The sequence below is a fragment of the Poromitra crassiceps genome (genome assembly GCF_964638095.1).
Source record: "Poromitra crassiceps genome assembly, chromosome: 4".
In the NCBI taxonomy this organism is placed as follows: domain Eukaryota; kingdom Metazoa; phylum Chordata; class Actinopteri; order Beryciformes; family Melamphaidae; genus Poromitra; species Poromitra crassiceps.
Window position 1 is genome coordinate 54,137,001 of NC_139626.1, and position 22,978 is coordinate 54,159,978.

At 42.1% G+C, this 22,978-nt stretch overlaps 1 protein-coding gene across 1 annotated transcript in view; it reads right to left on the reverse strand.

Annotated features, from left to right (window-relative positions):
• LOC310775843 (venom factor-like) overlaps window positions 1-22,978 on the reverse strand; it is a gene marked incomplete at both ends in the record, with an annotated part of 115,330 nt that overhangs the window by 79,318 nt on the left and 13,034 nt on the right. Inside the window, 9 exons of the mRNA XM_083635970.1 lie at window positions 289-404; window positions 3,281-3,395; window positions 5,952-6,054; window positions 6,919-7,006; window positions 7,244-7,326; window positions 17,560-17,594; window positions 18,108-18,178; window positions 19,222-19,387; window positions 20,897-21,086. Of these exons, the coding sequence (XP_083492096.1) occupies window positions 289-404; window positions 3,281-3,395; window positions 5,952-6,054; window positions 6,919-7,006; window positions 7,244-7,326; window positions 17,560-17,594; window positions 18,108-18,178; window positions 19,222-19,387; window positions 20,897-21,086 (967 nt within the window). The remainder of the gene's footprint in view (window positions 1-288; window positions 405-3,280; window positions 3,396-5,951; window positions 6,055-6,918; window positions 7,007-7,243; window positions 7,327-17,559; window positions 17,595-18,107; window positions 18,179-19,221; window positions 19,388-20,896; window positions 21,087-22,978) is intronic.

The window sequence follows — 22,978 nt, forward strand, 5'->3', positions numbered from 1 at the left end:
CAGACAATCGTTTAGTTTGACAGTTATTGAGAGTTGACTCGAGTTAAATCTGGACCAGTGATCTCGTAACAGTGGTTCAGTGCCTTCTGATGACATCAGTTAACTCAATTCAACTGTCAATAAACTGTTTGATCTTTAGAATGAGTGAGCAAATGAAGGGTCAATACAACACATGACTGTGTTTGGACAAAAGCCTCAGTCTGCCTTTTATTTACAGGACTGCAAAATGAATATGTCCAGTTTTATGGTTAAATTAAACAGATTGAAACAATAGACGCTGGTCCTTACTGTGAAGTCAAAGGGCAAGCCTGGCTTGAAGAATTTGGACATGTCTCTGAAGGACAGGATGTAGGGAGACGTCACAATCTTAATGCCAGTCTTCTCTGCTTCAACCAGGTCACTGCCTACACAGGAGAAAAGAGAAGAAAGCATTGACACAAGAACATGATGTTAATATCCCTTGTCCCATAATCCAAGGTGAGCAAAGACTAGTCACTGCTCCGCTCCTGGGCATTACTATTAGTTTAGTTTAGTTTATTTATTCGCACAGTAAAAACAAGACAATAAAATATACACAGCAATGACAACTGTACAATAGAAAGGATACTGTGCAGGGAGAGGTAAAAAAGCCCAGGGGGCTTATAGGGAAACTCCACCTAAATAAACAAAAAAAGACATTACATAGTAGTCAAGGAAGTATAGATAGGATGTGAATGATATAAGTGTGTGTGTGTGTGTGTGTGTGTGTGTGTGTGTGTGTGTGTGTGTGTGTGTGTGTGTGTGTGTGTGTGTGTGTGTGTGATATGTAGGCATGACAGATTAGTGGATCTGATATCAAAAGATATCTCTTCTATTTTCGGGTCTTCAATATCGCTTTTTAAACATTCTATTGTGAAGCCGAGCATGTTCACTCTGTGTAGTGACGATTCAGATGCGTTCTTGAATATTCCAGCTAACACTCCTGATGTTGTTGTTGTCAATGAAAATCGTAGAGAGGTGTTTGTTCTAGAGGTTGGCTGTACCTTTGACCACAGCCTAGAGGAGGCCTTTCTAACCAAGATGATGAAATACCAACAGCTAGAACAGACCATTTCACAGCTGGGCTACAGGTGTAAACTTATAGTGTTCATATTTGGTAGCCTGGGTCATGTCCTGGTTGTGAGAGGCCTTCAGATGGCTGGTCTCCCAAAGAGAAGGGCCAAGCAGTTAGCCAGATACTGTTCAATATCTACTGTTATCGGAAGCCGCTCAATATGGAGGAGGCGCTGCTTTTGGTACCCATGAAGTGGATACTGACCGCTATCTTGCATTACAGTATAACTGTATATATCAACCTGCCATGTTATCATCCTGTGTGTTTCTTATGTGTATGCATTATTCTGGTTGCCGTCTGGGCACTCATGTAACTGACTGACTCCCAGCAATTGACTGCACTATTACTGTTTATGTCCTTTGCATACTTGTATTTATGTGGACATAATATTTCAAATGTGTGTGTATGTGCGTGTGTGTGTGTGTGTGTGTGTGTGTGTGTGTGCGTGTGCGGGGGAGAGAGAGAGAGAGTGTATAGTAAAAGCTTGAGAGTATAGGTTAAAATACCAAACACTGATTACAGAAGATACATTATAATACAGGAGTTGACAATGTTGACAAGGAGAAAATCTCTCCCCAGTATTATTTGCACTGTTTATAAATGACCTAGAAGAATACTTGGTCCGAAACCAATGTGAGCCAGCTAGGTGTGACGACGAAGTGATTGATAGTTACATTAAATTATTGGTCCTAATGTACGCGGATGATACCATAGTCATGGCTAGTTCAAAAAGAGGTCTGCAAAAAGCCATCGACCAAATGTGTCTTTTTTGTAAGAAATGGAAATTGAAAATGAATAGTGATAAAACAAAGGTCACAGTATTTGGCCATCATAAAATTGATGTAAAAAAATATATTTTTCACTGTGAGGGACAGGAACTAGAAGCTGTCCATAGCTTCAAATATCTAGGTGTCGTGTTCAATCACAACGGTTCTTTTAAAAAAGCCATTGAAGATCTCTATAAAAGGGCGTCCAAAGCTATGTATGCCCTAATGTGCAAATGTAGAAAGTTTGACCTGCCAATAGACATTAGACTAGAACTCTTTGACAGACTTGTCACACCGGTCATGTTGTATGCCTGTGAAGTGTGGGGTTCTGATAAAGTAGCTGTTTTGGAAAAGCTACACTTGAAATTCCTCAAGTACACTCTGAAGGTCAAAATGTCAACTTGCTCTAACATGGTCTACGGTGAATTGGGAAGATACCCACTGTACATTGACATTAAAAAAAGAATGATTGGCTACTGGGGGAGCCTCCTAAATGGTAAATAAACCAAACTTAGTAGGAGTATGTACAATTGTTTATTTAATCTGTCTGTTTCGGGCAAATATATTGCACCATGGATAACATCTGTGCAACAAACACTACATGATTGCGGTCTCTCCTACATCTGGTTGGAACAGAAGTGTGATAATATCAAATGGCTTAAGACGCTTGTCGAGCAGAGGCTAAAAGACCAGTTTCTTCAGACCTGGCACTGGGAGCTTCAGAGTATGTCTTCATGTGACTTTTATTGTGAAATTAAGGAGGTTTTCAAGTTCGAAAAGTACTTATTTTGTGAAAATGTGAAATCCCGTCAAGCGTTATGTAACCTTAGACTCTCCAACAACAGAATACCAAAGATAATAGGTAGATACAAAGGTCTAGAGAGGAGCAAACTGTTTTGTAATGTGTGTACTGGAGACTTCCTAGGAGATGAATTCCATGTAATTTTTGAATGTAAAAACCAAACTATTGATGAAGCTAGAAAAAAGCTATTGCCTAAATGAAATGTTAACCACCCATCCATGGCCAAATGTATACTTTTATTCCAAACATGCAATCAAAAGTTACTATATAAACTTGGTGCCTTTTTGATTTCTGCATTACCTCTTTTCAAATAATTGTTTCCTTTTTGTTTTGTTTTGTTTTGTTTTCTCTTAAGTTATAAGCTCTATGTATATGTATACATTTGTGTTTACATATTATGTTTTGTATCCCTGCTGTGAACTGTTTACCATGCACAACAATATTGTTTATGTTTCATGTAATGTACTCCACACCACAATTGTGGTCTAGAGTGAAATAAATGATTGATTGATTGATTGATTGATTGATTGTAATTATCAAATGTTCCTTCAAACTTTTTTTGTAATTTTTTAGTATACACACAGTGTATGTACTGTATGTAGGCCTACAGTAACTTACCTGAGGTGGTGAGGACAGAGGCCTTGACATACACAGAGCATCCCACCACAGATCTGATGTTGGGGTAGGCGCTCCGGAGCTCCTTCATGCTGAGTCTGACAACTCCTCCATTCAACTGCAGGACACCAACATGGCAGTCAGTACAGTGCAAAACAGAACAGTCTCTCCCATTCAACGCTCCTGGATGGTCAGAGCAGGGTTTTGTTCCATCAAGTTTTTTTGGTTGGCCAATTCTGGGGAGAGGCGTAGACTACCACATGCTTTCTCCGATACATGTGCAGTTGCCAGCCACTTCTGTCCACCTGACAGCGAGGGGTTTCACCGTGATAAGATAATGCTATTACCCCCAGTTCCCCTCCCCCAATGGAACAGAGGAGACACTAGTGCAGCTTTAATGCTTTTGTCAATAAACAGATTCCCATCAAAGATACGCTTGTTGTTATTATCTGTATGTATCTGTAAATAATGTGATTAGCGCATTAGTCGTCTGGTCAGAGCACGGTCAGAGGCATGAAATAAGATGGTGATATACAATAAAGATTATTAAAGTGTAACTAAACCCGAAAACACTTTTTTCAGCTTTTAAACAATAGTATATATGGCTTTTGAGGTGGTGTGTGAAGGATTCTGGTCAAAATCTCAACATTTTCGCCCGACATCACAGACGTAAAATGTGCCCAAGTGATGAGCTCTGAAGCCGGCTTGCAGCTGAGAATGGTAGCTGGACTGTTTGGACCCCGTTCCTCAAAAATCAGATTTCGAAATAGGTGTTATTTTGATAAACTGACCTCATAACGGGGGTCTACATGGGGTCTATACTTTTACGTTAAAAGATCATAAAGCTAACGCTGTTTCTGATAGTTTACTACTAATTTAAGGCTAATGTTGCTGAGCTAGGGTAGCCTGGCAGCTGGCTGTGTTGTTGTGTGACGCAATACTGCCCTACAAATCCTATCCGCAGTAACTACGCTAACAATGAAACTGAGCAAAATGGCTTTAAAGTTTTTTGACTGTCCAGCCAAATGAGTTATAGGTTGAAAAGCGATAATGTGCTTATTAAATATGTATACATTAAGTATTTTTGATGGCTAAAGACCATGATCAATTACTTGCCTATATGACCCAAAAAATTCAGATACTGCAATCTGTCTGTGTACCTTACCTTAAACAGATATATAGGTAGTACAAATGCAAAGCGCAGTAACTACAATCTAGTGTCGTTTTCCTGTCTTGTTTTTCATGAGAAAATCGTAATCTGCTTGTTTAAAATATTTAAATAGATGAGTTACAGAGACATTCAGGGAATCCTGATTGGATTGTATAACTACAGAGGGATTCACAGTGAGAAGAACAAATGTGCCTTGGTGATTATTATGATGTGAGAGGTATCGAAGCCTTCAGGGAGCAAGTAGAAAAGTTACTATAGGCTCACATTTCCTTACCATTTTCTGGATATTTGCATTTCAAAGCAAGCTATATCCACTATTATTTCCCCCCAGGATTGTGCCATTATGAGTGATTGATATGTTGGGCTTCGTTATGGAAAGAGCGGGAAAATTAAAAACGACAAAATCCAACCAAAAACCAATGCAAACCGCAGTAACTACACCTTGAAGTGTAGTTACTGCGATTGATCTTTGTTTAAGTCCAGCTGAAGCTCTGGTTTTTGGTTGGATTTCGTAGTTACTGCAATTTTTATACTTCCGTTTTTTTTGCCACATGATAAAACATATATCTAAAAGTTCTCAATTTTGACCAAAATTGTAGTTACTGTGGTTTGGATTTGGAGGGCAGAATAGAGCTCAACAGTCACGTTATTTTCCATGACATCTCCAGCCCCGGAAGTGAGTTCCCCATTCATTTTCCCATTTTGAAAAATCCTTATAATGAGTTCCAATTATTTATAATCTATTTTCCTTGATGGGGCCATAATTTAGAAAACGGAGAACATGAAAGCATGAAAAATACTTTAAATTGTTGATTCATACCCTATTTGGAAAGTGTTTATTAAGACAGACCAAGAGAAGTCAGGTCATTTCCCCATTGACTCCAATGTTAAATGCCTTCTTTTTTTGCAATAGATCACGACAGGCCATGGTATATGCTCATTGTACCACAGCTGTGAGCCAATCAGATTGCTTGATTTGAGAGAGACGTTTTATAATTGGTAAGTTGTCACATTTTATTCATTTAATGTTAGTCTTACATTTTTGGTACGAGCCAAAACTCAATAGAAAACAGTGGCAAGGCTGTTCTATCCATTCAAGTCCTGTGGTGCAGAATTTCTTTCATTTATGTCTAATGGCCAATGGCCAGAAATACAGCTCAATTATGTCAATGTCAGATGTCTGAAGCAAATGTACAAATTGCATAGCAGATGATGATTTGATTGCTGCCTGCATTCCTGAACTGAACGAAGTAACATTCAATCTATAATTTCTTTCACAAAATATCTGCACCACTGAATTTGCCTACACCCATTTCCACACCCACGTTGTCAGTGGACACTCACTGTAGTGTAACCAGTAATAAGTTGAACATTCTCTGTCCTACATATCTATTTTTCTGGTCAGTGAGAGTAACTGGTGAATGTTGGGATGTAGCATTGACTTCAGACACCTGCTGGTCAGTGAGAGTAACTGGTGAATGTTGGGATGTAGCATTGACTTACGTCAGACACCTGCTTCACAGTGGGTAACCTCCTCATCTCTTTGTTGATCTGCACCCCAAACACCACATAGGCCGTCCCCTGGACTGGCTCCCCATACAGGTACCTGAAACACACATTGAGACAACAGTTAGTCAACAGTGAATGGCTTGTGTTTGCTCTCGCTGTCTATATTTAAACATCTCTGGTGAGGATGTTATGGTGATGATTTAGATTTAAGGTTAAATATAGAATCAGGTTTAGTTCAGGTTATTAAAGGGATAGTTCGGTTTGTTTGAAGTGGGGTCCTATCAGCTAGTTGCATACACTAACTGAAATAGGTACAGTGCAGGAGTTTAGCGGAGGAATACGGTAGTTGTACGGTTGGGAGAAAAAGTAGTGCCGAATGAGACGGCTGTTTGGCGGAAAAGTAAAGTGCTGAAACTTGTCAAAATAGAGCGTACATGTACACAAATATCGATTTGTTTAGGTGGGCGTTGTTTTAGGTGGCTAAATTACGTTTTAGTTCTTGGCCCCGTGTACTAGAGAGACAGAGCTGTGGAGGCTGTTGCTTGGAGTGCTGGGTCTCGATAAACGGTGCGCTCAGCTCCCAGAACACTGTACCTATTTCAGTTAGTGTATCGAACTAGCTGATCGAACTATCCCTTTAATAATGGGTACAAATGTTGGTGAGTTAAGATTAGGGGTATGGGAATGACTATAGTTGATAAAGAAAGGTCCTTACAAATTACAAACCTACATGTGTGTGTGTGTGTGTGTGTGTGTGTGTGTGTGTGTGTGTGTGTGTGTGTGTGTGTGTGTGTGTGTGTGTGCGTGTCACACGTGCATGTGTATCTGTGTGCATGTGTGTGTGTGTGTGTGTGTGTGTGTGTGTGTGTGTGTGTGTGTGTGTGTATGCACGTCATACGTGCATGCGTATCTGTGTGCATGTGTGTGTGCGCGCACGTGCGTGCGTGTGTACTGTACTGACCTGGCTGAGATCTCTACCTCCAGTTCAGTGTCGTCCAGCTTGAAGAAGGACTTCCTGGGAGTCAAAGTCACATTGAAGGCGGGGAGCACTGAAACACAACACGCCATATAAATATACAGCATTATACAGTTACAGAGCATGTTGTGAACAGCTTCACTCCAAAATGACATATATACAGTTGGACAAATGTAATGCCTACTCTGACAAAATTAATAAAAACCAAACTCACCATTGAATGTTACTGTTATGTTATTACAGTAGCTACTGTACCATGATCAATTTACACAAATACACACTATACTACGATTGCTTAAACTTGACCTACCATATTTCTTCACCTCAAACTGGGCACTGAAAGAATTCTGCCCTCTGTGGTCAAACTTGGCAACCACCCTCCATGTTCCTTCACTGCCAGAGTCAGACACGTAAACAGGAGGAAATACACAATATTCGATTTACATGTAGCATTTTAAACAACAATAGATCATTGTCAAATTAATTATGACACCTTGGTATAATTGCTGTTAACAAATGAGACCATGGCCAAGACAATTGCTAGCCTCTATATCTCAAATCAGTGTTAGTGTTTCTCAAAAGGAAGATTTTGTGTGTCTGATTTTTGTGTCTGATGCATTTCATGCCTTACCTCCTGTTTTGTGTGTCTGATGTGTTCCATGCCTTACATCCTGTTTTGTGTGTCTGATGCATTTCATGCCTTACATCCTGTTTTGTGTGTCTGATGTGTTTCATGCCTTACATCCTGTTTTGTGTGTCTGATGCGTTTCATGCCTTACATCCTGTTTTGTGTGTCTGATGCATTTCATGCCTTACATCCTGTTTTGTGTGTCTGATGCGTTTCATGCCTTAGATCCTGTTTTGTGTGTCTGATGCATTTCATGCCTTACATCCTGTTTTGTGTGTCTGATGCGTTTCATGCCTTACATCCTGTTTTGTGTGTCTGATGTGTTCCATGCCTTAGATCCTGTTTTGTGTGTCTGATGCATTTCATGCCTTACATCCTGTTTTGTGTGTCTGATGCGTTTCATGCCTTACATCCTGTTTTGTGTGTCTGATGCATTTCATGCCTTACATCCTGTTTTGTGTGTCTGATGTGTTCCATGCCTTACATCCTGTTTTGTGTGTCTGATGTGTTTCATGCCTTACATCCTGTTTTGTGTGTCTGATGCGTTTCATGCCTTACATCCTGTTTTGTGTGTCTGATGCGTTTCATGCCTTACGTCCTGTTTTGTGTGTCTGATGCGTTTCATGCCTTACATCCTGTTTTGTGTGTCTGATGCGTTTCATGCCTTACATCCTGTTTTGTGTGTCTGATGCGTTTCATGCCTTACGTCCTGTTTTGTGTGTCTGATGCGTTTCATGCCTTACATCCTGTTTTGTGTGTCTGATGCGTTTCATGCCTTACGTCCTGTTTTGTGTGTCTGATGCGTTTCATGCCTTACATCCTGTTTTGTGTGTCTGATGCGTTTCATGCCTTACATCCTGTTTTGTGTGTCTGATGCGTTTCATGCCTTACATCCTGTTTTGTGTGTCTGATGCATTTCATGCCTTACATCCTGTTTTATGTGGCTGATGCGTTTCATGCCTTACGTCCTGTTTTATGTGGCTGATGCATTTCATGCCTTACATCCTGTTTTATGTGGCTGATGCATTTCATGCCTTACGTCCTGTTTTATGTGGCTGATGCATTTCATGCCTTACCTCCTGTTTTGTGTGTCTGATGTGTTCCATGCCTTACGTCCTGTTTTATGTGGCTGATGCGTTTCATGCCTTACGTCCTGTTTTATGTGGCTGATGCATTTCATGCCTTACCTCCTGTTTTGTGTGTCTGATGCGTTTCATGCCTTACATCCTGTTTTGTGTGTCTGATGTGTTTCATGCCTTACATCCTGTTTTGTGTGTCTGATGTGTTTCATGCCTTACCTCCTGTTTTGTGTGTCTGATGTGTTCCATGCCTTACGTCCTGTTTTGTGTGTCTGATGTGTTTCATGCCTTACGTCCTGTTTTGTGTGTCTGATGTGTTTCATGCCTTACATCCTGTTTTGTGTGTCTGATGTGTTCCATGCCTTACGTCCTGTTTTGTGTGTCTGATGCGTTTCATGCCTTACATCCTGTTTTGTGTGTCTGATGCATTTCATGCCTTACGTCCTGTTTTGTGTGTCTGATGCGTTTCATGCCTTACATCCTGTTTTGTGTGTCTGATGCATTTCATGCCTTACATCCTGTTTTGTGTGTCTGATGCGTTTCATGCCTTACGTCCTGTTTTGTGTGTCTGATGTGTTTCATGCCTTACATCCTGTTTTGTGTGTCTGATGTGTTTCATGCCTTACGTCCTGTTTTGTGTGTCTGATGCGTTTCATGCCTTACGTCCTGTTTTGTGTGTCTGATGTGTTTCATGCCTTACATCCTGTTTTGTGTGTCTGATGTGTTTCATGCCTTACATCCTGTTTTGTGTGTCTGATGTGTTTCATGCCTTACGTCCTGTTTTGTGTGTCTGATGTGTTTCATGCCTTACATCCTGTTTTGTGTGTCTGATGTGTTTCATGCCTTACGTCCTGTTTTGTGTGTCTGATGTGTTTCATGCCTTACCTCCTGTTTTGTGTGTCTGATGCGTTTCATGCCTTACGTCCTGTTTTGTGTGTCTGATGCATTTCATGCCTTACATCCTGTTTTGTGTGTCTGATGCGTTTCATGCCTTACATCCTGTTTTGTGTGTCTGATGCATTTCATGCCTTACATCCTGTTTTATGTGGCTGATGCGTTTCATGCCTTACGTCCTGTTTTATGTGGCTGATGCATTTCATGCCTTACCTCCTGTTTTGTGTGTCTGATGTGTTCCATGCCTTACGTCCTGTTTTATGTGGCTGATGCGTTTCATGCCTTACGTCCTGTTTTATGTGGCTGATGCATTTCATGCCTTACCTCCTGTTTTGTGTGTCTGATGTGTTCCATGCCTTACGTCCTGTTTTGTGTGTCTGATGTGTTCCATGCCTTACGTCCTGTTTTGTGTGTCTGATGCATTTCATGCCTTACATCCTGTTTTGTGTGTCTGATGTGTTCCATGCCTTACGTCCTGTTTTGTGTGTCTGATGCGTTTCATGCCTTACCTCCTGTTTTGTGTGTCTGATGCGTTTCATGCCTTACGTCCTGTTTTGTGTGTCTGATGTGTTCCATGCCTTACCTCCTGTTTTGTGTGTCTGATGTGTTTCATGCCTTACGTCCTGTTTTGTGTGGCTGATGCGTTTCATGCCTTACCTCCTGTTTTGTGTGTCTGATGTGTTTCATGCCTTACGTCCTGTTTTGTGTGTCTGATGCATTTCATGCCTTACCTCCTGTTTTGTGTGTCTGATGTGTTTCATGCCTTACATCCTGCTTTGTGTGGCTGATGCGTTCCATGCCTTACGTCCTGTTTTGTGTGTCTGATGTGTTTCATGCCTTACGTCCTGTTTTGTGTGTCTGATGTGTTCCATGCCTTACGTCCTGTTTTGTGTGTCTGATGCGTTTCATGCCTTACATCCTGTTTTGTGTGTCTGATGCGTTTCATGCCTTACATCCTGTTTTGTGTGTCTGATGCATTTCATGCCTTACATCCTGTTTTGTGTGTCTGATGCGTTTCATGCCTTACATCCTGTTTTGTGTGTCTGATGCATTTCATGCCTTACATCCTGTTTTGTGTGTCTGATGTGTTCCATGCCTTACCTCCTGTTTTGTGTGTCTGATGCATTTCATGCCTTACATCCTGTTTTGTGTGTCTGATGTGTTTCATGCCTTACGTCCTGTTTTGTGTGTCTGATGCATTTCATGCCTTACATCCTGTTTTGTGTGTCTGATGCGTTTCATGCCTTACATCCTGTTTTGTGTGTCTGATGCATTTCATGCCTTACATCCTGTTTTGTGTGTCTGATGCGTTTCATGCCTTACATCCTGTTTTGTGTGTCTGATGCGTTTCATGCCTTACATCCTGTTTTGTGTGTCTGATGCGTTTCATGCCTTACATCCTGTTTTGTGTGTCTGATGTGTTCCATGCCTTACGTCCTGTTTTATGTGGCTGATGCGTTTCATGCCTTACGTCCTGTTTTATGTGGCTGATGCATTTCATGCCTTACCTCCTGTTTTGTGTGTCTGATGTGTTCCATGCCTTACGTCCTGTTTTATGTGGCTGATGCATTTCATGCCTTACCTCCTGTTGTGTGTGTCTGATGCATTTCATGCCTTACGTCCTGTTTTATGTGGCTGATGCGTTTCATGCCTTACCTCCTGTTTTGTGTGTCTGATGCATTTCATGCCTTACATCCTGTTTTGTGTGTCTGATGCGTTTCATGCCTTACCTCCTGTTTTGTGTGTCTGATGTGTTCCATGCCTTACCTCCTGTTTTGTGTGTCTGATGCATTTCATGCCTTACCTCCTGTTTTGTGTGTCTGATGCATTTCATGCCTTACGTCCTGTTTTGTGTGTCTGATGCATTTCATGCCTTACCTCCTGTTTTGTGTGTCTGATGCATTTCATGCCTTACGTCCTGTTTTGTGTGTCTGATGCATTTCATGCCTTACCTCCTGTTTTGTGTGTCTGATGTGTTCCATGCCTTACATCCTGTTTTGTGTGTCTGATGCGTTTCATGCCTTACGTCCTGTTTTGTGTGTCTGATGCGTTTCATGCCTTACCTCCTGTTTTGTGTGTCTGATGTGTTTCATGCCTTACCTCCTGTTTTGTGTGTCTGATGTGTTTCATGCCTTACATCCTGTTTTGTGTGTCTGATGCGTTTCATGCCTTACCTCCTGTTTTGTGTGTCTGATGCATTTCATGCCTTACGTCCTGTTTTGTGTGTCTGATGCGTTTCATGCCTTACCTCCTGTTTTGTGTGTCTGATGCGTTTCATGCCTTACGTCCTGTTTTGTGTGTCTGATGCGTTTCATGCCTTACGTCCTGTTTTGTGTGTCTGATGTGTTTCATGCCTTACATCCTGTTTTATGTGGCTGATGCGTTTCATGCCTTACATCCTGTTTTGTGTGTCTGATGCGTTTCATGCCTTACATCCTGTTTTGTGTGTCTGATGCATTTCATGCCTTACCTCCTGTTTTACGTGTCTGATGCATTTCATGCCTTACATCCTGTTTTGTGTGTCTGATGCATTTCATGCCTTACCTCCTGTTTTGTGTGTCTGATGCGTTTCATGCCTTACGTCCTGTTTTGTGTGTCTGATGTGTTTCATGCCTTACATCCTGTTTTATGTGGCTGATGTGTTTCATGCCTTACATCCTGTTTTGTGTGTCTGATGCATTTCATGACTTACATCCTGTTTTATGTGGCTGATGCGTTTCATGCCTTACCTCCTGTTTTGTGTGTCTGATGCGTTTCATGCCTTACCTCCTGTTTTATGTGGCTGATGCGTTTCATGCCTTACCTCCTGTTTTGTGTGTCTGATGCATTTCATGCCTTACCTCCTGTTGTGTGTGTCTGATGCATTTCATGCCTTACCTCCTGTTTTGTGTGGCTGATGCGTTTCATGCCTTACCTCCTGTTTTATGTGGCTGATGCGTTTCATGCCTTACCTCCTGTTTTATGTGGCTGATGCGTTTCATGCCTTACCTCCTGTTTTGTGTGTCTGATGCATTTCATGCCTTACCTCCTGTTTTGTGTCTGATGCATTTCATGCCTTACCTCCTGTTTTATGTGGCTGATGCGTTTCATGCCTTACCTCCTGTTTTATGTGGCTGATGCGTTTCATGCCTTACCTCCTGTTTTGTGTGTCTGATGCGTTTCATGTCTTACATCCTGTTTTGTGTGTCTGATGTGTTTCATGCCTTACCTCCTGTTTTGTGTGTCTGATGCGTTTCATGCCTTACATCCTGTTTTGTGTGTCTGATGCATTTCATGCCTTACATCCTGTTTTGTGTGTCTGATGCGTTTCATGTCTTACATCCTGTTTTGTGTGGCTGATGCGTTTCATGCCTTACCTCCTGTTTTATGTGGCTGATGCGTTTCATGCCTTACCTCCTGTTTTATGTGGCTGATGCGTTTCATGCCTTACCTCCTGTTTTGTGTGTCTGATGCATTTCATGCCTTACCTCCTGTTTTGTGTGTCTGATGCATTTCATGCCTTACCTCCTGTTTTATGTGGCTGATGCGTTTCATGCCTTACCTCCTGTTTTATGTGGCTGATGCGTTTCATGCCTTACCTCCTGTTTTGTGTGTCTGATGCGTTTCATGTCTTACATCCTGTTTTGTGTGTCTGATGTGTTTCATGCCTTACCTCCTGTTTTGTGTGTCTGATGCGTTTCATGCCTTACCTCCTGTTTTGTGTGTCTGATGCGTTTCATGTCTTACATCCTGTTTTGTGTGTCTGATGTGTTCCATGCCTTACCTCCTGTTTTGTGTGTCTGATGCGTTTCATGCCTTACATCCTGTTTTGTGTGTCTGATGCGTTTCATGTCTTACATCCTGTTTTGTGTGTCTGATGTGTTTCATGCCTTACCTCCTGTTTTGTGTGTCTGATGCGTTTCATGCCTTACATCCTGTTTTGTGTGTCTGATGCGTTTCATGCCTTACATCCTGTTTTGTGTGTCTGATGCGTTTCATGCCTTACCTCCTGTTTTGTGTGTCTGATGCGTTTCATGCCTTACCTCCTGTTTTGTGTGTCTGATGCATTTCATGCCTTACATCCTGTTTTGTGTGTCTGATGCATTTCATGCCTTACCTCCTGTTTTGTGTGTCTGATGCATTTCATGTCTTACGTCCTGTTTTGTGTGTCTGATGCGTTTCATGCCTTACCTCCTGTTTTATGTGGCTGATGCATTTCATGTCTTACCTCCTGTTTTGTGTGTCTGATGCGTTTCATGTCTTACGTCCTGTTTTGTGTGTCTGATGCGTTTCATGCCTTACATCCTGTTTTGTGTGTCTGATGCGTTTCATGCCTTACATCCTGTTTTGTGTGTCTGATGCGTTTCATGCCTTACATCCTGTTTTGTGTGTCTGATGCATTTCATGCCTTACATCCTGTTTTGTGTGTCTGATGTGTTCCATGCCTTACATCCTGTTTTGTGTGTCTGATGTGTTCCATGCCTTACATCCTGTTTTGTGTGTCTGATGCATTTCATGTCTTACATCCTGTTTTGTGTGTCTGATGCGTTTCATGCCTTACATCCTGTTTTGTGTGTCTGATGTGTTTCATGCCTTACCTCCTGTTTTGTGTGTCTGATGCGTTTCATGCCTTACATCCTGCTTTGTGTGTCTGATGCGTTTCATGCCTTACCTCCTGCTTTGTGTGTCTGATGTGTTTCATGCCTTACATCCTGTTTTGTGTGTCTGATGCGTTTCATGCCTTACATCCTGTTTTGTGTGTCTGATGTGTTTCATGCCTTACATCCTGCTTTGTGTGTCTGATGCGTTTCATGCCTTACCTCCTGCTTTGTGTGTCTGATGCGTTTCATGCCTTACCTCCTGTTTTGTGTGTCTGATGTGTTTCATGCCTTACCTCCTGTTTTGTGTGTCTGATGTGTTTCATGCCTTACATCCTGCTTTGTGTGTCTGATGCGTTTCATGCCTTACATCCTGTTTTGTGTGTCTGATGCGTTTCATGCCTTACATCCTGCTTTGTGTGTCTGATGCGTTTCATGTCTCACTTCCTGTTTTGTGTGTCTGATGCGTTTCATGCCTTACATCCTGTTTTGTGTGTCTGATGCGTTTCATGCCTTACATCCTGTTTTGTGTGTCTGATGCGTTTCATGCCTTACATCCTGTTTTGTGTGTCTGATGCGTTTCATGTCTCACTTCCTGTTTTGTGTGTCTGATGCGTTTCATGCCTTACATCCTGTTTTGTGTGTCTGATGCGTTTCATGCCTTACATCCTGTTTTGTGTGTCTGATGTGTTTCATGCCTTACATCCTGTTTTGTGTGTCTGATGCGTTTCATGCCTTACATCCTGTTTTGTGTGTCTGATGTGTTCCATGCCTTACCTCCTGTTTTGTGTGTCTGATGTGTTTCATGCCTTACATCCTGTTTTGTGTGTCTGATGTGTTTCATGCCTTACATCCTGCTTTGTGTGTCTGATGCGTTTCATGCCTTACATCCTGTTTTGTGTGTCTGATGTGTTCCATGCCTTACATCCTGTTTTGTGTGTCTGATGTGTTCCATGCCTTACATCCTGTTTTGTGTGTCTGATGCGTTTCATGCCTTACCTCCTGTTTTGTGTGTCTGATGCGTTTCATGCCTTACATCCTGTTTTGTGTGTCTGATGTGTTTCATGCCTTACATCCTGTTTTGTGTGTCTGATGTGTTTCATGCCTTACCTCCTGTTTTGTGTGTCTGATGTGTTTCATGCCTTACATCCTGTTTTGTGTGTCTGATGTGTTTCATGCCTTACGTCCTGTTTTGTGTGTCTGATGTGTTCCATGCCTTACCTCCTGTTTTGTGTGTCTGATGTGTTTCATGCCTTACATCCTGTTTTGTGTGTCTGATGTGTTTCATGCCTTACCTCCTGTTTTGTGTGTCTGATGTGTTTCATGCCTTACATCCTGTTTTGTGTGTCTGATGTGTTTCATGCCTTACATCCTGTTTTGTGTGTCTGATGCGTTTCATGCCTTACATCCTGTTTTATGTGTCTGATGTGTTCCATGCCTTACATCCTGTTTTGTGTGTCTGATGCGTTTCATGCCTTACATCCTGTTTTGTGTGTCTGATGTGTTCCATGCCTTACATCCTGTTTTGTGTGTCTGATGCGTTTCATGCCTTACATCCTGTTTTGTGTGTCTGATGCGTTTCATGCCTTACATCCTGTTTTGTGTGTCTGATGCGTTTCATGCCTTACCTCCTGTTTTGTGTGTCTGATGTGTTTCATGCCTTACGTCCTGTTTTGTGTGTCTGATGTGTTTCATGCCTTACGTCCTGTTTTGTGTGTCTGATGTGTTTCATGCCTTACGTCCTGTTTTGTGTGTCTGATGTGTTTCATGCCTTACGTCCTGTTTTGTGTGTCTGATGTGTTTCATGCCTTACCTCCTGCTTTGTGTGTCTGATGCATTTCATGTCTTACCTCCTGCTTTGTGTGTCTGATGTGTTCCATGCCTTACCTCCTGTTTTGTGTGTCTGATGTGTTTCATGCCTTACATCCTGTTTTGTGTGTCTGATGTGTTTCATGCCTTACCTCCTGCTTTGTGTGTCTGATGTGTTTCATGCCTCACCTCCTGCTTTGTGTGTCTGATGCATTTCATGTCTTACCTCCTGCTTTGTGTGTCTGATGTGTTCCATGCCTTACCTCCTGTTTTGTGTGTCTGATGTGTTTCATGCCTTACATCCTGTTTTGTGTGTCTGATGTGTTTCATGCCTTACATCCTGTTTTGTGTGTCTGATGTGTTTCATGCCTTACATCCTGTTTTGTGTGTCTGATGTGTTTCATGCCTTACCTCCTGCTTTGTGTGTCTGATGTGTTTCATGCCTTACCTCCTGTTTTGTGTGTCTGATGTGTTTCATGCCTTACATCCTGTTTTGTGTGTCTGATGTGTTTCATGCCTTACCTCCTGCTTTGTGTGTCTGATGTGTTTCATGCCTTACCTCCTGCTTTGTGTGTCTGATGCATTTCATGTCTTACCTCCTGCTTTGTGTGTCTGATGTGTTCCATGCCTTACCTCCTGTTTTGTGTGTCTGATGTGTTTCATGCCTTACATCCTGTTTTGTGTGTCTGATGTGTTTCATGCCTTACATCCTGTTTTGTGTGTCTGATGTGTTTCATGCCTTACATCCTGTTTTGTGTGTCTGATGTGTTTCATGCCTTACCTCCTGCTTTGTGTGTCTGATGTGTTTCATGCCTTACATCCTGTTTTATGTGGCTGATGCATTTCCTGCCTTACCTCCTGCTTTGTGTGTCTGATGCGTTTCATGCCTTACCTCCTGTTTTGTGTGTCTGATGCATTTCATGCCTTACATCCTGCTTTGTGTGTCTGATGCGTTTCATGTCTCACTTCCTGTTTTGTGTGTCTGATGCATGTCTCGGCAGCTCACATTGGGTCATCTCATCACTTTTTGACTTTACGAAAGCCTTGACCTAAACCTAACCATAACCGCAGTGACACCATGCATAAACCAAACCACCTCCTCTGCTGTGAAATGGCATGTTTTTAATAAAGTCCCTTTGTCTTCACTTGTGTTAGCGTGTTGAGAGCTTTGTTGTTCCTGACCTTTGAACCGTACAAATGGATCCAAGAATATAGATTTGAATAGAAAAGACTGTCCCTAGGATCAAATCATGGGAAGGCCGCATTCACCCACTATGCTTCTGCTAGCGGGAACAAACTGCCTGAAGACCTCAGATCTGCCCCAACTTTACTTACTTTTAAAAATAGACTAAAGACTTTTATGTTTAGCGTCGCTTTTAACTCCTGTCAGCTGTTTTTCAGGAGATGTGTGTGGCCTATAAAGGTTTGAGTCCAACTATTATAAAGGTTATGGACATTGTTAACTGCTGCGCCTATTGCTTAATGCACTTTTTATGCTCTTTCTCTGTTGTGATGCTTTTAAATGTATATTTTATCCTCTTATTCTTTTATTTCCTTGTGTCAACCATTTTATGTGAAGCACTTTGAATTGCCTCTGTGTATGAAATGTGCTATACAAATAAACTTGACTTGACTTGACTATATCCACTGATGTTCTGTGTTCTCTCCTCTCACCTGTAGGAGTCAGTAGAGAGTATGGAAGGAGAGATAAGATCATCTTACTTGACAATCTCTGTGAGAGGGAGAATTTCAGCAAAGACACCATCAGTGGGTCGTGTCCGAGAGATTTGTTTGACCACAACACCCTCTGGATCCTGAAACACACACACACACACACACACACACACACACACACACACACACACACACACACACACACACACACACACACACACACACACACACACACACAGACACACACACACCCACACACAGACAAACCACCATCATGATCATCATCATCATCATCATCCTTACCCAAAATGAATGTGAGCTAAACACACATAATTAAATAGTGAAGACCCAAATGAATCATTCTGACTGTCATTTTGTAGGCTACACCGTTTACATCTCGATATTGATGACGGGGTTAGGGGTTATCATATTTGAAAATAATATTTATTATTATTAGTATTAGTAGTAGTAGTAGTAGTAGTAGTAGTAGTAGTAGTAGTAGTATTCTTTAACCTGGAATTCCACTGTGATGGAGCTGTTAAAGGCCTTGAAGGATGGAGATGACACAAAGGCTCTGCACCGCACTGGAGAGAGAGAGGGAGAGAGAGAAAGAGAGAGAGAGAGAGAGAGAGAGAGAGAGAGAGAGAGGAAAGATACAGAGGACAAAATGGTAAATAGTAAATGGTATTGGTAACGTGAGCTGACATTTAAGTGAACATTTGGTTTGATTTTGATGCCACTGAACATTAACTTAGTTGTTTCAGCTTGAAACTACTTAGCTAACATTAGTTTGAAGCACAATAAGATAGCAAGCTCGAAGTTAGTTAGTTGGCCAGCTGTTGGATCTCTACAAAAATGTCAATTTCACAAGCTAATTGATAGATAGCGTGCTAATGTTACCAATCCTGATAAATGAGTGGTACTGTCTTCACACCAAGACGAAATTTGCAAATTCGTGGGATGATCACATAAAGTCAATGCAAACAGGCGAGCAGAAACCGTTTCGTCCCGGTCTATGCAAATCAGACGAATGATGCAGCGTAACAAGATATTTGCGATATTCGCCTCAGTCGCCCATTCGCTCGAGTTGAACATTTTCCAACTTTGCAGAATAATTCACGTGGCCAAACTCGAGCGAGTGAAGGCTTTTTTCCGCCGTGAACAATTAATGAATACAATTCGATGTGGGCTTCAATAATCTCCAGCAATCATACCTGAAATTGTTTGTGAGCATTCAGCTGAATGTATTGCAGCTGAAAGACTTGATTTTAGGCGAACATTATGATCGCATTTACCATGTTAGAAGAGATGGGGGGCTCAAAGCATTGATCTATGTTATGTAGCTAGCTAGATAAATAAGCTAACACCCACTTCCAGTAACAAGCTTTCAAATGTATTATATACACATTTACAAACTGTGCTGTAACTGTTATTCAACAAGTTGTGTGTTTTATGTGGATTTTCCAAGTGCAGGGAAAACATGCAAAGACTGTTTTGGACTGAAAATGAGGTCCCATAGGCCTCAAAAGGCGTGTTTGCCGGGTTGTGCTCTTCCTGGTCATTGTTGTTAGTGCCGTTATGTTATTTCTCAATGTGGTGTTCGAGCTCCAGTTTCTCCAGTTCTCACCAGTATCACCAGGGTTATAGACGGGTTTATCAGTCTGGATGAAGATGTAGCCAGTGTGAAAGGACACCATCAGCACCCTCTCCTCGAAGTGGTGCCCCTCAAAGGTCACCTTCAGGTACACAAACTTTTTCCTGTGCTCGTTTCGCTTCAGAAGCTCTGAGGGAAGCTGGGATGACATGAGGTGGATAGTCAGAAGGATTAGAATAGAACAGAGTGCCAAAGTCACACCCTCTTCTGGGGATTTCATCCGCCATTTATTTTTTCCAAAGACATTTTGTTTCCCCCCCCCAATTCTAATTGGCTGTCCCTGTCCTTGCTTCACTCCATCTGCCGATCTGGAGGGAGTTGTAGACGAGCACATGCTTTCTCCGATACATGTGCAGTCGCCAGCCCCTTCTTTTCACCTGACAGCGAGGAGTTTCACCGGCAGGACGTAGTGTGTGAGAGGATCACATTATTCACCCCAGTTCCCCTCCCCTGCAAACAGACCGACCAGAGGACGAACTAGTGGAGTGACCAGGCCACATACCCTTATTAATCTGGCTTCCCACCCGCAGACGCGTGATTTCTAACCCCACATAGGATAAGCAATAACCACGCCCTGTGGCGCCGGGATTGGCCAGGAGCAGCACTGGAGGGCACGCAGCCCAGCGATTTCATGAACCAACTGAATACCTTCCTTAGCATAGTAATAATAAGCATAATAATTGTAATCTACACAATGTACACAATCTACATAAACATGCAATAATATAAACGGTGTTGTGTTCACGTTCATAGCTCATATAGCCTAATATAATGTATCATATCGTTAATTTCAAGCTTAATTCTTACCCAGAGAGAAGGTACAGCACTGAAAATGTAACAAGCAATAGTTTTTTTAACATCTTTATTTTAAAAGATGAAAAACCCCAGGTGCTTTAGTCCCAAGCTTCAATGCTCCTGGCCAATCCCAGCGCCACAGGGCGTGGTTATTGCTTATCCTATGTGGGGTTAGAAATCACGCCCCGCAGACACGTCCATATGTGCTACTGCCTGTATGGACGCCGGAACAAGCCGGATAACACGGGGGCAGGCTAGCCAGTATCAATGACTACCATTCATTGTGCTAAGCTAAGTAGCAGGATGGGCAAGTCGCTATTTTTCTACGACAATCAAAGAGAAAAGAAGGGAAATCTATCTTCTCATCTTACTATCACGAAGATGGCAAAAGGGAAAATCTCCCAAAATGTCGGTGCCTTCCTTTAAGTGGCAGCCGTGACCCTGGCAAATCACCTGTATAGTCTTGAGAGTATGGAAGCTGTTATCAAATCACCTGTATAGTCTTGAGAGTATGGAAGCTGTTATTAAATCACCTGTATAGTCTTGAGAGTATGGAAGCTGTTATTAAATCGCCTGTATAGTCTTGAGAGTATAGAAGCTGTTATTAAATCACCTGTATAGTCTTTAGAGTATGGAAGCTGTTATCAAATCACCTGTATAGTCTTTAGAGTATGGAAGATGTTATTAAATCACCTGTATAGTCTTGAGAGTATAGAAGCTGTTATCAAATCACTTGTATAGTCTTGAGAGTATGGAAGCTGTTATTACATCACCTGTATAGTCTTTAGAGTATGGAAGCTGTTATCAAATCACCTGTATAGTCTTTAGAGTATGGAAGCTGTTATCAAATCACCTGTATAGTCTTGAGAGTATGGAAGCTGTTATCTGGGCCCAGTGTGAGGGAGTCGTGCAGCAGCTGGGACGTCTGGCTGAAGTCCTGGATGCTGATGGAGACGTTGAGGGGGTCAGACAGACCACTGGCCTCCAGGTAGATGTTCTCCTGACTGTCGGCTCTCAGCAGGTCCGGAGCCAGCACAGTGAACCTTCAGGAGGGGTCAGACACTTGATTCATACTGCTGCTACTTACACCACTACTATTACTATTTGACTACCATTGGCACCAGTAGTACTTCAAAACTACTACTACTACTACTACTACTACTACTACATCAACTAGTGCTTGTACTATTTGTATGACTTCTACATGTACAACCTCTACCTACTAATAGGCCTACCATTACTCCCACTACTAAGACCAAATAAGCCTACTGTTATTCTACTAAAATGTCCTGTGACCAGTGTCTCAGGACGTTTTACTCTCTGGTAGCAACACGTTTATTAAGGACACTCAAACGCTTGGTGAACCCTATGACACATCAATAGCCATAGCTTGCTCAGTCTCGCTGGCCAGCCTCCCCTCACTTCCGTGAGAGGAGCCTGGCAGCGCTGGTCACCATTCTACAATTGCGATTGGCGGCGTTTAGCGGCAGTGCCCTTGAGAAATAGTTTCCAACAATCCAACTCGCGATTTTCAGCGTGTAGCAACGAGCTAGCATGTAGGTTTCTGCCGTTAGCTTGCTAGCTAGTTAGCGTTGTGGTTTTCACTGCGGCGGCAGGGCACTATTTGCAGCGACACACAGGGAGATTGATTGATTGACCTGGTTGGAGCCAATGACAGAGCTTGTAAGCGGGGAGCGTAAATCCCAGCAGTGACTGAAACAGTTGCTCCAATGGGAGAGCAGCTGTAGAGCAGGGGAGGCTGGCAAGCGAGACCATAGCTTGCCTTCACTACATCAATATGTTCTCATGAGCTTTTATTTTATTCTTAATTTCTGTTTTAGTTTAATGTTATTCTATATATAATTTCTTGTATATTTTTGTGAATTATATATTGCTATGTGCCAATTATTCTTTATGCCGACGAGAGGACCCAGCGTACAAGCATTTCATACACTATTTCATACACATATTGCATACACTAACTATAAAAGGGAATCGTAGCAGAATCTCCACATATGTGACTGGTATCTCACAGTTTTTAAAATTAGAAAGAAAGTCACACACTCAAAAATTCTCCTCTGCTGTGTTTAATACCACACTATTATGTTTTGGCGGAATATGCCTTCTTCAGGGTATATCAGGGTCAGGGTATATTATATACCCTGACAAAGGCATATTCTTCTGAAAATGTTGGTCAAATGTGGTAAAACAGAGCAGAGGAGAATTTTTGAGTGTGCGACTTTCTTCATTTATATTATTTTCGATGTTTCGTTAGTCTGCACCTCTTCAACTTTTTTTGGGGTGTGCTCCACTCTGTATAGGAGCAAAAGAGATGGACTAAACATAGCCAACATGTCGACGACTATTTTTGGGCTAAATCATGGCCACAACGGACCGACCGGATTTAGCCATAAAAGCAACGTCCGTGGACATCGCTGGGTGGGTACTGTTAAAACAGCAAACAGAAATTGCAATAAAGCGTAATATCGAATCGTAATACTTGTAATCACAATACAATCGAATCGGCACCCAAGTATCGTGATCTCAAATCGGGAGATGAGCATATCATCCCTGCCCTATAGTGTGCAGGGTAAGTCTCACTAAATATCATATCTGTGCCAGCCCCTTTCACTTTTGATTTAAAAATGCTTCCACCAGATTAAAGAAGAGGTTGGGCTCTATAGTCACAATGGCGGTAATTTTGCGTTAGCGCCCGTTTTGCGCTCGAACAGCACTGCGCGCAGCGCTAATTGTGGGCGTGTTGGTGTTGCCCCTCTGCGCTTTGCGTCAACTCAGCGCAAACCTCCATATAGGCGTGTTTAAGCCCACAATTATTCACATGTGATCATGTCCACCCCCCTTAAAAGCCACAGTGTCACGTATGTGACAGCAGCTTCCTCCTCGCTGAGTGGGCAAGCAGAGGGGCAGAGTGAGA